This window comes from Candoia aspera, chromosome 3 (assembly GCF_035149785.1).
Source record: "Candoia aspera isolate rCanAsp1 chromosome 3, rCanAsp1.hap2, whole genome shotgun sequence".
NCBI lineage: Eukaryota > Metazoa > Chordata > Lepidosauria > Squamata > Boidae > Candoia > Candoia aspera.
Genome location: NC_086155.1, coordinates 134,412,029 through 134,427,935, shown reverse-complemented (window position 1 = coordinate 134,427,935; position 15,907 = coordinate 134,412,029). Strand labels below are relative to the sequence as shown.

General features: G+C 37.6%; 1 protein-coding gene across 3 annotated transcripts in view; it reads left to right on the top strand.

Moving 5' to 3' along the window:
- PIGN (phosphatidylinositol glycan anchor biosynthesis class N) overlaps positions 1-15,661 on the top strand; it is a 71,144-nt gene extending 55,483 nt beyond the window's left edge. For 2 of the 3 annotated variants that reach the window (XM_063298792.1, XM_063298793.1), the window contains exons 25-29: positions 533-608; positions 2,757-2,830; positions 5,860-5,902; positions 8,103-8,155; positions 14,949-15,661. In XM_063298792.1, coding sequence (XP_063154862.1) covers positions 533-608; positions 2,757-2,830; positions 5,860-5,902; positions 8,103-8,155; positions 14,949-15,072 — 370 coding nt within the window. In that variant the 3' untranslated portion in view covers positions 15,073-15,661. Of the gene's footprint in view, positions 1-532; positions 609-2,756; positions 2,831-3,397; positions 5,234-5,859; positions 5,903-8,102; positions 8,156-14,948 lie in introns of those variants that run through there. The other variant, XM_063298794.1, reaches the window with a different exon arrangement.
- The last annotated feature ends 246 nt before the right edge of the window (positions 15,662-15,907 follow it).

Here is a 15,907-nt window from a genome sequence, read left to right as displayed (position 1 = left end):
AATGAAAAAACGTACGTGGGTGTATAAATTCAAGTGGGGACCAAAGCTTGTTGGACACCAAATAAGGATCCTAAATATAATACGTTCCACGTGTAAAAAAAGGCAAAAACAGGAAGTTGGCACACAAGTAGCAGCTGATCACTAGGAGGAATGGGTAATGTGCCAGCTGCTGTTGTGTATGTCAGCTTGCTTACTTACAGATCTTTAGACAGATCTAGTAGTGACTGACAGTTATAAAAGGAAAAGGAAATAATATGGGGAAATATTTTGTAAGATCAAAGGAGCTTTAAAAAAAATTAAGTAACAGGCAGAAGGCTATTAGTTATAGACTAAAAAAAACAAAAAGTCAGCTGTAGAATTTTAGAAGTGGAAGCAGTGTAAATTAGCAGTGTATCTCATTTGCTACATAATAGTGCCACATTTTGGTAGTCGAAAAAAAGGACACACATTATCTGTCTTATACTCCTGGAAAGTATTGGCTACAGAAATATATGCTAATAATGTTCGTTCTGTTCTCATTCTTAAACTCTAGCTTTGATCCAACCTCGGTATATTGCTTCTTGACTGTGTTCAGCCCTTTCCTGATGGGAGGCTTGCTATTATGGAAGGTTAGTAATTGCCTCTTTAGGAAGTGCTGTGGTTAGACTAGATAGACCAGTAGTTTTCAACCACTGTGCCATGCACATTTGTATGCTGCAAAAGGTCTGCAGGTGTGCCACATCAGCGAACCACAGTAAATGACAGGAAGTGCCACACAGCTGCGTAGCCAAAACCATGCCTCTGTGACATCACCAAGGGTGGACTGGCTCCCTTTCCCCTCCTGAGTCTCAGCAACCTGTGATGTGACGGGACTTCCAGTTTCATGGCCTGGAAGTCCCGCCTATGAGATGTATGTGGTGAGATGAAAACCACTGGGATAGGCAGTAGTTCTGGGCACACTCGCTTCTCAGTACACCTTATTAAAATCAGTGGGGTTCACTTTCCAATAAATATAGATAGGATTGTGCTGTATATGGTTTTTGTATTACCTTTTCAAATGTAAAATACTAGGCTTTTAAATGTGGCTCTGTTTTAACACGTGTTATTTTGTCTGATTTTCACTTTTATGATTTTCACTTTATAACCACTTATGGCCAAAGGGGTGAACTGAATAAATCCCAAATACATGATCCTCCTCTTTTGCTGGCTTGGTGTCACCAGGGAATGTGGGGCCTTGGCAGAGGCATTCACAAGGGACTCACAATCTGGCAGTCATGGCATTACAATCCAAACCCACCCCTTTTGTAGATGCTTGACACATGTACAAAAGAAGCAGGGCTTGGATCCCAGCACTGCACCTGCCATCTTGCAGGTTTTGATTTCCCATGTGGATACCTACAGGCCCTGGGTAGGGGAAGCCACATTCCTAAAATTCTGATCTCTGGCAGAAAGACATTTCCTTCTACATTCCTTCTTCACAGAGAAAGGAGCAATTTTCTGTGTGGGTCGAGGCAGGGAGTGATGTGTTTCTGCCTTCACCTGCATTGATGATGATGAAGCTTTCACAGATGCACTTCAAACTAAATAAAATAAATGCTACTAAAGAAATACACAATACGTCATACCAATCTGTATTTGCCACTGTTACTTGTAATAGTAATTCACAAGAGAATCTTTAAAAAAACACGAATCCCGTTAGGAAAGACTTTTGAGGGGATTTATACCAAAATAGTGGACCTGAAGCTGTGCTACATTAATGTCAAAAAAAGAGAGAAAAAAAAAATTCAAATTTTTCTCTGCCCCTGCAGGAAACTTATAGTTTCCAGAGTAAATAAGATGAGACTATCCTTTATTTTGCCTGAGAAAAGGAGGAGAACAAATTACATGGAACTCAGGAATACAGTGTTTTAAATCTTACAGCAGAATGATGAGGTTGGATACCCTCATCAAGCATGCTGCAAGCCACACCTCCAAAACTGTATGGAACAAGAACATTGTGTCATTTCAGAGCTGAGATCACCGTATTATACTTGCACTAGAATCTGAATTTGAAAGACAACAGTTGGGACAACATATTAAAAAAACAGTACATACATATCAGGAATACAGCATTTTGCAAAAATATGGTTTAGACCAGTGTTTTTCAAACTTGGCAACTCTAAGATGTGTGGACTTCAACTCCCAGAATTCCATGCTAGCTAGGGAATTCTGGGAGTTGAAGTCCACATATCTTAAAGTTGCCAAGTTTGAAAAACACTGGTCTAGATACTTAGGAATAAACAAGTGAGTGAATGCTATCAATATAATAGAAAATGGATATGGTCAATCCTAAATTGTATTCTGGGAATTCATTGTAGCACTAGCAGCTGTTCTGGGACAAGGGAGTGTGTTTACTAGTAGTGATTTTTCATACCAGTAAGCTGCCTGGTTTATGCTTCAGAGATCTCTCAGCATTTATATGGAAAATGTTCCTTGAAAGTAGATAATTTTTTTTTTAAATGTCATTTTGTAGTTTGTGTATTTTAATAACCTTTTTAAAAGGTTTAACATAATGCACAAGCCCATATTTGCCATGACTAAAGATAATGTTTATGTTAAACTTAAATAAAATCCCTGAACTGTTTAAAAAATATATTGCAATCTCTGCATTCAACCTGATGAACTTTGGGACATGCATAAATGGCTGTATAAATATTAGCAATGTTAATTTGGGCATCCTTTTTTTTAATTTTGTAAGAGCCTGCCATTAGCTTAACAGAATTGTGTTTACTGAACAGATTGCAATCCCCTTTGTTCTGGTGTCATGTGCTTTTGAAGTTATTCAAGTCACAACCCAGCTATCATCTAAAAGGTAACGTTTTTCAGTAAAAAGCTTTTATTGAATCAGGAGTTGCTTTGGGGTTGATCATGGGGAACGAATTAAACTGTGTGCTATTACTTGGTAAATTCCAGCATTAGATTCAGTTCCCAGTTTCTTTCCCCTACCTGAGTAGGTAAATGTTTGAACCCAGTTTTTACCAGATTTCTTTCTCTATGTGTGTCAGTGGATATGTATAATACAATATTGTCTTTGGCATAATAGTGACTACATTTTCAGAAGTATCGATTTTCTATGGTTGCTATATTGTAGATATTACTTTAAGATTGCACTCTCTTCATAATGAACAGGGATTTGATACATTTTAGTTCTACTCAAATGCTGAAAATTCACACATAATTGGATGATTATTGGATGAAATGCTTTTTGCTATCATATTAGGGTTTTTTAAAAAAATCATGAATGTTTGAATGCAGGGAAGCATGCCATTCCCTCTTCTACACTGATAAAGTAACATATTATGCAGGCACTTCATACAGAGGAAATAGTTGAATATCACTGTCCAGTTAATAGGATTCTTCTCTTTTGTCCCCCCCAAAGAGAGAGGAGTAGATTGGGTGATTGAGGAAATTTCAGTTTGGCATATATATACCTCCATGTGGAGAGATTGCATCAATGATTTAAGTTGCATCTTGGAGAAGAGAAATGCAGATCAGCTCTCCCTCTGTGCAATCGCTTTCCTGCTGAGTAGGTAAATGTTTGAACCCAGCTGTAAAACTGATACTTACTGCCTCCCAAATCAAGAAATCTCAGTGCCATTATTAGTGCTGTCAATACAAATTGATTTTGATCTTGATGCTCTTGTGTATCTGTCAAATCTATGCAAAGGAGAGGCGATAGATCATCACTGCCTGTTCTGACAGTGTTCAGTGATTTGATGGTATCCAACTGGGTTATCTGTTTTGCAAAGAGAAATAAGCTTGTAAGCAAATTTGCATGAACTGTTTTTTGTCTCGTTTTAATGGCATTCTAAGGTAAAGTTAATTTACAAAACTGATCTTGATAATATGACTGGATATAATTTGTTAGAGGCCATTGTGATCATCTTGCTTTAATGCCATAATGTAGCACATTTTAATGAGATTTCACACTCTAACTGATAGCACTTTTATAATTCTTACAAATTAAATTATTATAGTTAATGACCCATCTCTTTTTCCAGCTACTAGGTCAGCTATATGCATCATTTCAGCACAATGCTGTGGTAAAACCACTCATTAGTGATTTAGAACAGTATCCACATCGCAAAATATTTCAATTACTTAATGAAAAGATAATGATAATGCAAAGGTCTTTAGTGGTATTTATGTTTACTTGCTCCTAGTCTTCTTGTTTCTCATTAAAATGTGCTTTCCCAGACAAAAGTGTCTTGGGTACCTCAGACACAGGTAACTACTTTCTTAGGCTTCTTAAGGCTAAGTTGAAATCAATAGTCAACCATTTATAAACCTGGTGGACATCATTTTAGGCCTTTGTGACAGAGACACAGTGACAAATACTAGTAAAAGTTCTGGTGCAACCCAAATAGCTTTACTACTCCTTTGTTCCATAAAAGCTTTGTTTCAGTCTTTACCTAAACATGGAATGGCCTGAATCACTTAGGGAGCAAGGGCATACATTCAACTCCTGTCCCAGGGATGCACCAACTTAGATTTGTGTGTTGTCTGAAAAGTATTTTCTAAACAATTTCAACTAAAAGCCTCTCTGTATCTGCCCCTGCCTTGTACATACAGCAATTATGTGTTTTTAACAAACTTCCATTTCACTTCATGCCTGAACAGGGGTAAAGGTTGAAAGGGTGCTACAGAAAAAAGGTTATTTAAGTATGAAGGTGTCAGAACTTAGGCCTAGAAACTGTAGTTAGAGGTTTTCCATTCCTGATGTAGGTTGAACTAAAACAATCAGCTCCCAGGTGTAATAGGCAATTGTGAAAATTTTGCAAAATAATAAATATTGCTATAAAATAAGCATTGCTATGAATAATTATGATGTATGGTTATCTCATTATTTTGATTTGTATGTATAATTGTTCAACGAATCCAGAATACCACACATAGAACTCATGCTAATCTACCTACAATTCAAGTGAATGTCCTCAAATCATTCAATGCATTTCGTGGGGTGAATGGATTTGAACCAAATCCCCATTTTGAAAACCATTTTGTGTTTTGTTTCCTGTATTGCCAATTAAGCATAACCTCCTTTCATCTCTGTTTTCCTGGAACTATATAGTGTGGGTTCCTGGCAGGCCTGAGATCACATTTATAGTAGCAACAAATATTCTGTCCTTGTAAGCTGTGCTCAGTTATACATTTGATAGTCAAAGTTATGTAAAAGTGCAAAGGGGCAGTGTTGCCCAACACTGCCTGGTTTGAAGCAAGCATCCTGAGAAACAGCTCTCCATTATAAGGCAAATTTCTAGTCCGTCAGGCTGAGGAGGTAGTGTTGAGTAAACATGGTAAACTGGTTATAATTCTGGATTAGGACTAGGGAAACAGGGCTATCAAGGGTATTAAATGGGCCAAGAGAAGGAGAAGAGACAGGTGTACTGCTTTGCATTCTTTGGGAAAGAAGTAGGATATAAATGTCATAAATCTTCAAATTCTGGGCAGTCCTTTGTGAAATTTTGGAAGCTTGAATTGTACAGTTTAGTAGGATTCTATCAATCAGGAGAATGTCAGGTCCCTGGAAATTTTTTCCTTGCCTAGTTTCATAATCAATTGTGTGAAAGAGTAATTAACTGTAAAGAAACAGGCCCAATTTAGGCAGGTCATAGAAATCAGCCTGACTTAATTCTGCTCATTTCCCTGCCTTCTCCATGTTTGATAGTTAACATACAGTATGGCTACCCTGATACTCTTAAGACATGCAATACTGAGAAAATACATCAAAGGAGAACTGCATTGTACCTCCAAAACACATCTTGTCGTGTTCTTGGAAGCTTTGTTGAACTGTAAATTATAGTCCTTCTCTGACATGCTGTTTATTTTTTTTCCCCCCAGGCTTTTTCTCATTGTCCTTGTGATTTCAGACATTATGGCTTTGGTAAGCTACTATTGGACATTTTGTACAAATAAGATCAAAACCCAGAGAGCTCTGCTAATTCAATCAAGGGATATCTGAATTAGCTTCAGACTTCAAAGTTCCTAGAACTAGGTCAGTGAGTTGAATTTGCAACCCTACATAAATTGCAGTTAGGTCCCTCTCTCCCCACTATAATTCTTTGTAGTAATCTAATGAATGCATCAAAAAAGTTGTAAGTCTGTATTATTACTTCAACTCTTTTATGGGGCCATTAAGTTAGCATACTAAGGTTTCATTTACTTCATACTGAATCTTGAAGTCTGAGTAAAAGAAAATACCAGATGCACCTGCATACCTAGTTTAATTTTTTAACCATTTCTTCCCTGCTTTCAGAACAACAGCAGCAAAAATGTCTTAGTCTCCTTTAGCTTTTCAAAGGAGATGCCAAATTTTCAAGCAAGATGTAATGAGAAATACAGGCCAGGAAGGGATGAATAAGCCTATATAGGTACATAATGGGAGATTTGGTTGGGTGGATCAGGATCCATCCAATAGATAAAACAATTAAAATAAAAATAGCATTTAAAAATTTAAAAACTATGTACAATGCTTGTAGTGTATTCAGTTATCACAACTTAGTTAGAAGGGATGTGTCTTTGGAACAGTATTTGAAGAGGTTTATACTTTCAAATCCATGTTCCTTTATTCCTCCCAGTGGAATTATTTAAATATGACCACACCTGCTTTTGTTCTGTCACATCATAACTAAATTGTTTTGATTGAATTGCTCCAGGAAATCTTATAAATAGGAGGAAATACTTACAAATCCCAGGCTACCTATTGCTGAGTCCAAAATAAAGGTGAAGACGTCTTAAGTTGAGCTTAACTCCTGGCAGCTACACTTGTGTAGTTTCCTTGGCAGCAATATGGAAGAGTCTTGCCATTGCCTTCCTCTGTGTGTGTGGGGTTTTTTTTTTCAAATTCTCAATCTATCATACAGACTTGGGATTTTCTGGTATTATCCCACCCAAATATTAACCTGCTCTGATCCTGCTTCATTTTGGGAGCAACCACAGTTGACTAGGTGCTCCCACCTAATGTGTGGAATCCAAGGTAGTTACCTCTTAAATACCATCTTCTAAATTTTAATTGTCAGCATGTTAAAGAGCAAAATGCTGTGGATAAACATGTGATAGCTAGATAGCAGCATAGTAAGCTGCCTTAAACTGAAACAGAACTTTTGTCCATCTGGCCAAATGGTGGAATAACTTTATGGAATTCTTTTTATCTTTGTTGCTTTCTCCTCTCCTGGTACGGCTACTTATGGGCAGGATGAGGCTGCTTTGCCATATTCATGAGATGGGGAAAATTACATAGTAATTTTTAGACAATAAACTGTAATCATTATCTCTATGGCTTCTTCAGCATGCCTGCTTTTCAGTAATGGTATCATTTAGGTTGATCATTAATGCAGCTATAGGGAATTAAAGCTGAAAGAGAAATGACTAGCCAAAGACCGTTCACAAGGCTGAAGCAGATGTTGAGAGAAGCATGATTGTTCCAGTAAGAATCATCCCATCTTTGCAAGCCGTAGCCAGCAAATAGAAAGGGGAAGCCAGACATGATTGTGCTTTGGGTCATTTTTAGCAAACATGGTAAGGAAAATGTAGGTTGGTTGCTCTTAGCAGCAGCTACCTATTTCTGGGAATATCCAGCTGGACTTAGGGAGTTCATAACTAAATAGAAATTTAGAGTAATGTATCCAGCTTCCTCTTTTGGGGAGAGGGGGAGTTGTTCAAGTCAGTCTTGACTCCTACCGACTGTCTGGACCAGTCCTTGCAGTTTTCTTGGCAAGATTTCAGAAATTGCTTGCCCTTGCCTTCTTTCTGGAGCTGAGAGAGAGAGACTGGCCCAAAATCACCCAGCTGGCTTTGTGCCTAAGGCAAGACTAAAACTCACCGTCTCCCTGTTTCTAGCCTAGTGCCTTAACCACTGCACCAGACTGGCTCCCATTTACCTTCTTAGGGACTTGTTATCAGATATATGTACTTGTTTTTATTAAAATGTCATGTGATGGAGTCTGGCCTTTATTTTTTTAACAGATGGATTTGCATGTCCTGAACAGTCTGCTTCAAACATGCGTTTAAGTTATGTCACTTTTATTGTGCAATGCTTATGTACCGAATACAGTTGTGTTTTTTGTTTTTTGTTTTTTTTCTAGCATTTCTTCTTTCTGGTTAAAGATTATGGAAGCTGGCTAGACATTGGCACAAGGTACAGATCATTAGTTACTTCCTCCCATGCCTTCCTCTTCTGCTCTAATATTGCTTGTAAAATATGTGTGGTTTACCAGTCCAACAGTTTGGCTAAGAGTATTTCTGAAAATGTGGTTCTGTAAAATGCTGCTTGTTGCTCTAGTTAAAGAAAATGATGACTTTCTACTTTCTCATCCCTATTTCTTTTCCTTTTGGGGGGGCAGGGTTGCCTTATTAAGTTGGGTAATAGTATATTGATTGGGAAGGGATTCTCAAACTGTGAGCCAAGATCCCCTCTGCAAAGGAATGTAGAGCTGACATTGAGAGTAGGGGAAGTAATGAGTGAGCTGTTAAGGGGGAACTTGTAAAAAGGATTATGTAAATTCAAAATAACCCTGATTTTGTTTGCTATAAGATGGGGCAAAGAGAAGCTTAGAGAAGCTTTCAAGATTGATTTCAGTTCTTCGAGGTAGGCCAGGCCAAGAAACAGGCATGGCTGGGATTTTAGGAATGTTCTTTATTGTAGCAGGGTAGCGTAAAGGAATCTTGAAAGCCTGCATCATTTACATCCCTAATTTATTTCTGTGTTTTCTACTACTGACCTCACTTCCTTTTCCTGCTGGATGTTTTTAACCTTATTCTGTACATTTTGAGGTGAATCTTCATCTTCTTAAAAGACACATATTCTGTAGTCTTCCTAAGGTGGAAGTCCAGAATATGGGAAGACAATTGTATATTTGAAAGCTTCCCCTTATAAAACAATCCCAGGCTCTGAAAAACTAGTGCTTTGGGCTATTTTCTTCCTGGCTATTTTCAGTTTTGTTTTTGTTTTTTTAGCAGTGGGGTGCAGGGTGTGTATTGAGAGGTTTTCAGATGTACAATCTCATACTAGCATCAAAAGTATCATTCCTGAGGGAGCTTTGCTAAACGATTTTTCTGAACTTGGAAAATGCCCTTTAATATACATACGTTTTCTAAATTCTTTGATATATCTGTTCTTTGCCTTTTCTTCTCATATTCATATGTCCACATATGCCATTTCTGCTGATCTATAGCTTTTTTATAGATCAGCAAGATGAAGAATTTGTATATTCAATATTATTGTAAATATAAGCTGTGTCTGCCATGTAGGATATCAAATCCTGCCATGCAGTAATAATTAAGTACTTTTTTTTTGTTCAGGAAACTTTTTTTTTTTTGGTTTCCTTCTGCAATTACTATCTTACTTCTCCATGAAAACTAATCTTCCAAATAGAGCTGCTGGCACACAATACACTACTGGTTGCTGATAACTTCATATATATTTGCAGACTGCCATTATATGATAAAATTGACTAGGAATTGCATTTAATTGCATTCTGTTTATAGCACTTTTTTTTCTACCCTAGCATTTTTGCTGAACCTTCTTCAGCATAGCTAATATAACTCAGTATATAAGGGAAGAATGCATAAAGCACATTACCTATGACTCCCCCCAACTCCATTTCTTTCTAGCAACCTTAGAAGGTTACCATATCCTTGTTATTCCTTTGACAACTTCAGAATCAAGTAGTAAATCACTTGGGTGAATAAGTCATCGCAGATTGAACTGCCAGTAGAACACTTCTTCAAATTCAAGGCTTTTCAAAGAAGTTGGTTCATTACATGACATATATACAATCCAGGTTTTACATAGCTGTTTCATGGTACACATCCATAGCAAAAGCTGCTTTGGTTTCACTGCTACACCAGTGTAAATATCCACCTCACTTTTAGTTTTAGAACATTAGTGCAATATCTGTGTCCTTGTTATGTTTTTAATAGTGTCACTCATTAATTTTTCATCTAGTCTCTCTCTGTATTTAACATTTTCCTATATTCTTGATCATCCTTCCTCAAATGATACTCTCTAGATGTGTTGATCTTCAGCTGCAACATCATTTAACACATCAGGAAGACCCCAGGTTGGGGAAGACTGTTGGACAGTGCAGAAGGGGCCAGATCATATAAGTCTATCATTTTGGATTTCTGCATTACAGATTTCTCTATTCGATCTTTTTGTTATTTTCTTCTAATAGAGCCTTGCACTGTCTTTATCTCTAAAATATTTGTTTAGTTTTCATATATCTGAAATGCTCTTGCACTATTTTTCCAAATTTTCTGGCACTCTGTGCAGAGTATCTCTGACTTTTCCTCTGGGAAAGCAGCCTCTGTGAATTGTTGATGAACGCATTTGGAATTTGAGAAGCATATCCTGGTCATTCTCACAAAGTGGCTTTCTCCCATGAACATTTTCTCATTCTCAAAATGACTACCATGGTTGGCATGGCCAATCAGCAAACAATTGTATTTTCAGAAGGTAAACCAATGGTCAGAAAGTAAACCAATTTTTCAGGAGGTAAACCAATGAGGATGCTGTCTATCAGCATTTCCCTAGCCACCTCCACCCTAAGCTTTCATTTTTTTTTTCTGAGCAAGTGGACACATTTCCAAACAAATCACTGGACATTTTCTAACAATACAAAGGGCTCACTGTTGCATTGCTTATTTAAATCGTGTCTGACAAAATGGCCCTCCAATGGGAGTCTTGTGAACTATGAATAGATAGTCCCCATTTTTCCTTTGACTCAGTATTGAGGCTAACATAGTTCCCTGGTTTTCTTTATAGAATGCCACAAAATGAAATAGTGTTTACTCTCTTCATGGACCAAGAGAGCCAACTTTGTTTTTAAAATGTCTGACCAGCTACTTAATTTCTAACTGCACATGAATGTGTAGCCTTGGAGGCATAAAATCTGAGATCTTTGTTTAAAAAGAAAAAGAAAAATGCCTCCAGGTTTGCTTTTCATGTCTGTCTTTGCATGATCAGAAGAGAATGGAAAGAATCAGCACAGAAGGCATTTAAACTTCTAAAAGAAGTTACTTCCTGATGCATCAACCAGCCTCTTCAGATCACAGCTTATCCCCCCCACTGATGTTCCTACTCTAATCATGACTAAATATGAGCAGCTTCCGAATCATGCTGTGTCCTTGTCCTGATTAGCAGCACTCTTTGTAAGCTTTGATTGGCATGATGAGAGTGCCTTGTTCAGGCTCTGTTAGGCAATGATAGCTCAGCGGTAGAACATATGCCTTACACATATACACATCCAAGTTTCAGCTCCTCTTTGGAACACGGTTCTATGCCATTGCAAATGGTCTCTTTTCACTTGCGGTCCAGGATTGTTGTTCCAGCTTAAAGACAAAGTAACAGAAAGAGATTTTAAGATTACTTCTAATGGAAAAGGCAGCTACTCTCAATCATTTGGCTAGTCTAAAATGTTTTAAACTGCTAATGCAATTGATGTCTATGGGTAAGAGAGAAACCTTCATAAAGTTTACAGGTATGTTACCTCTGCACTTACAGGAAGTCTTTGACTTACGACCACAGTTGGGACCAGAATTTCCATCGTAAGTTGTGGTTGTAAGTTGAATGGACTCGATTTTACGATCATTTCTATGGTGGGCGTTAAGCAAATCCAACTTCCCCAATGGTGTTTTCTACTAGAAAACGGCAAAAAAGTTGCAAAACACGATTACGTGCCATGGGATGCTGCAACTGGTCGTAAATGCAGGGGGGTTGTGATGTTTTGCAACATTTGAGAGTGCTTACAGTCTGTAAAGCACCCATTCTGAAGCCGTAACTTCAGAACGTCATTAAATGAACAATTGTTAAGTCGAGGACTACCTGTACTGCCCTCTGTTTTTGTGAAATGTGTTCAAGAAATGCTTAAATATCACATTAAACCAGGCTAAGCAGAGAATAGTCCCTCTAGTTTTCCATACTGTTTAGGTAATTTGGTATCCAAACAATTGTCTATACTTAAGAGTGTTGTCTGAATATAGGATGCACTTTATATCCAGCCTCTACTAACTAGAGAATGTAGCCAAGATTTGTTTATACTTACGTTCTCTAGGTAATTGTGACCAGGAGAGGCATGTAACCTGTATTTGGAATACATGCTATACTCTAAACAGGGACATCTGTTTGCTAGTTGCATTGTTCAAGGAATGGAGCCAGTGAATGTGAACGGGTGCCATTCCTTGTAAAACCATTAGCCTGGCTTAGCATGATATATACGCTAGCTCAATGTTTATTGCTTAAAAATGCACACACATGCATACCCAACCCAAACCATACTGCATTTTCAATATACAGTTAGCTTGCCTCAAAGGATTACACTTCATTGCTTGAATGTGCAATCTGATAATTATCTACTGCAGTCCTTAGGCCATCAGGCACAGAACCCTAGTTTATGCGGAAAACAAACACAAGTGAGTAGTTGTTGCTCCTAATCCATACTGTGCCTGGTTATGGATTTCTGGTAGCAGAGTTGGGATAGGCTTCTGCCTAAAACCTGTGTGGAATTGCTGCCTCTAATTCTCTATTGAGAAGAAGGAAAAAGGATACAGTCACATTCAAACAGGACATTTAAACTCTTCTGTTCTTACGGATCATCTTTATTGGGCAACTGCTGTGTACAATAGATATACATTCTTCAGTGTTTGTGTGTGTGTGTGTGTTTCATTTGTTTCTACATGGAAAAAATTAAATATATAGTGTATGTCGGCTCATTTTAACCTTATACTCTTTCTAAATTGTTGACTCTGGAAGTATTTTATGCTAAGCTTCCTGCCTTCCTAACTACTTCAGTAATATATAACTTTTCAGAATAAAGTTCCCTGTGGTAGTTTGTTTCCAGCACAGCAAGTTCTGCACAGCCATTCATTTAGTAGCATCTTATGATGTTTAACTAAATATCACTAAAAAAAAAAACTGTTGCTGTTCCAAGGTTCTAACAGTCTAAAAATTGACACAGGGAAAACATAAAGGAATGGTGGGTGTTGCAGGTAACAGGGAAGAATATGCGTTTAATTTAGCTATGAAATTAGTTTAGACTTGGTTTCGGTAAGAATATGAGGCTGAGCCAAAGAATTCACAGAAAATAAGGATGTTAAAGAATATATTAAAGGAAGCTAAAAGATAAAGACAGGAAGAAAAGACAGAGTTGTTTGATTTGTGATTTAGCAAATGGGTGCTCGGTTGATTCTGGACACATTTAAAATCCAAATGTCAGATAATGAGTTCAAACAACTGAATTACTATCGACTACCGGTTTTGGAGTTTCAGTTGTATGTCTGACATTTAGCCATATCCTCCAACAGATATTTCTCACTGACTGAGTAGATTCTCTAGAGTTAATGTAATTTGAACTTTGGGCTCTGAATGAACAAACAATATATGCAGTCATGAATTCCTTTTAATTATTCAGAGTAATTAAAATTTCATCCAAGCTCAGGAAGATTAAAACACAAATTAGAATAGTCATCAAATAATCTGTTTTTTTAAAACACCAAAACTTGATTTGTAAATGTGGAGAGTTACACTTTATCGCTTATTAGCATTCTGCTTTTTGGGGAGGAAAGGAAGATGATAATACAGAATGTAGGACTCATACAGTTCCACAAAGTTCCATATTAAAATGAGAACAATTTCAGTAACAGTTTCGTTGTCTGTGAAACTATTTGGAAATGAGGAAAAGAATTCATCTGGGTTACAAGGCTAGTATTTTCCTCCCAGAGAGACTTGAAATATGAGTTTATTGTAAGGATTTTGTACGGTGTTAGTCAACTGTTGAAACAATGCTTTCTGCAGTTTGACTATTCTACCTGTCTATTACTGACTTCTTTATAGAAACTGAGTAATACTGTTGGGTGTTTCTCATAAATGTTAAGGAATTGAAGGCAAACTCTGTAGCTATTTTTAAAGTCAGGTGGCTTTAATATGCATATATGAGATCTTCCTCAAAATGCCTCTCTTTAGAACTCTCAAAACCCCATTAAAAAGCTAGTTGTAACTAAAATTCATTGATATAAAGCAATGTTAAATTTTTGGGATTAGTTTATAGGCCCTGATTGAATGATATTTTTTAAAATTAAGTTTTATCTAACATTTTCTGTGGCTCAGAGCGGTAGGTGGCAGCATTGCAACCGAAACTCTCCCCATGACCCAAGTTCGATCCCAGCGGAAGCTGGATTCTCAGGTAGCTGGCTCAGGGCGACTCAGGGCGACTCAGCCTTCCACCCTTCCGAGGTTGGTAAAATGAGTACCAGCTTGCTGGGGAAGGTGACAACTGGGGAAGGCAATGGCAAACCACCCCGCTATAGTCTGCCAAGAAAACATCGCGAAAGCGGCATCCCCCCAAAGGGTCAGACATGACTTGGTGCTTGCACAGGGGACCTTTCACCTTTTTCACAACATTTTCTCATTTGTTATTGAAGCTCCCAAATAAGGTGATTAGCATCAAAACCTCCATAGGCCTCTTAGGAAGTGGTAGTCAACTTAGTGCCTCTTTTGCACTGCAACTCTTACAGCTGTTTGCCTTTGGACATGGTAGATGCAATCAGTGGACTGATTCCTCCAAATTTAGGACATTTCCAGTCCTGTGCTCCAGTTCTTCAAATGGTAATTCCAGTAAATACCATATCATACTGGCCATAATAACTTGGCTAACTGTAATTTTCTACACAGTTCCAGGAGACTGTCAGTCATTCTGACACATTATGATCTAATGTCCAGAAAATAAATCTATGATTTTGGCATTTTTTCTGCATATGCCTGGTTATAACCAGCATTTGAAAGTTCACAAACTGTGTTTCTTTGAATGTATCTGTCTAAGTATGTATCTGTGTGTGTGTGTGGGGGTGTAATTTTACCAGTAAACGTTGTTTCCTCTAGATTACTTGATTTGTAATCTGCTTCTTTCTAACCCATTGTTTTCTCTTCATTGCAGTATTAGCCATTATGTCATTGTGATGTCCTTCACTATTTTCCTGATGCTTTTAAGTGGAGTGGCCCAGCTGCTCACTACAAAGAGACTGGAGCTTTGGGAAGAAACTAAGCACCATTCATTGTGATAAATTACTGAAGGACTCATATTGATAGAACCTTCATTTTTCCAAGGGACAGACAGAATTATGAAATTGGCTGCTAGAGACTCCTGAAGAACTTGATGCTGAAGAACTTGAAGCAACTTGTGATCTTTTCTCTATGGAATTAAATTTTGTTTCTTTAGTTTCCCTCAAAGGAACTTCCTGCCTCAAACTGAACAAGTACTATATATTACCTGTCTTATTGCTAAGGATAAATGCTGTGCTTGTGTTTGTTGATAGGATTCAAAAGGATGGTAGGAAGAGAAACTTGGTTTTATATGTTTCTCTAGAAGACAAGAAAATTAGCTTGAAGACCTGCCAACAAGCTAAGCGTCGTGTCCGCTCTCACTCCCAACCCATGTTTTGGAGCAAACAGTAGACAGAAGACATACGTCTATGCTGTGATATATGGCAGACTATTTTTCACTTCTGAGATTCAGATCAGGTTAAGAGATGTATATACAGTATATTGGAATGAGATTAAAAATTTAATAGTACTTTTTAATATAGTGTGTGTGTGCGTGTGAATGGAATTTCCATTTAAAATGCAGATTAATCCTATTTGTTTGCCGCTGTTTGTTTCTTTTTGTATGACATATAACAATAGTTCTCATCGCACACTGAGGCATCAAAGTCTGTCCTATTTTCATCTCACAATTGCCCTGATTTGCTCAAGGCCACTGCAAGGAACTATCTGAGCAAATATTGAAAACCAGCTCTACCTGTTCAAACTCTTATTTGTTACTGTCAGACAAACTGTACAGATACAGAGTACAAAAACCAGCTAAACCAACTAAACTGTTTAGAATACCAGTTGGTT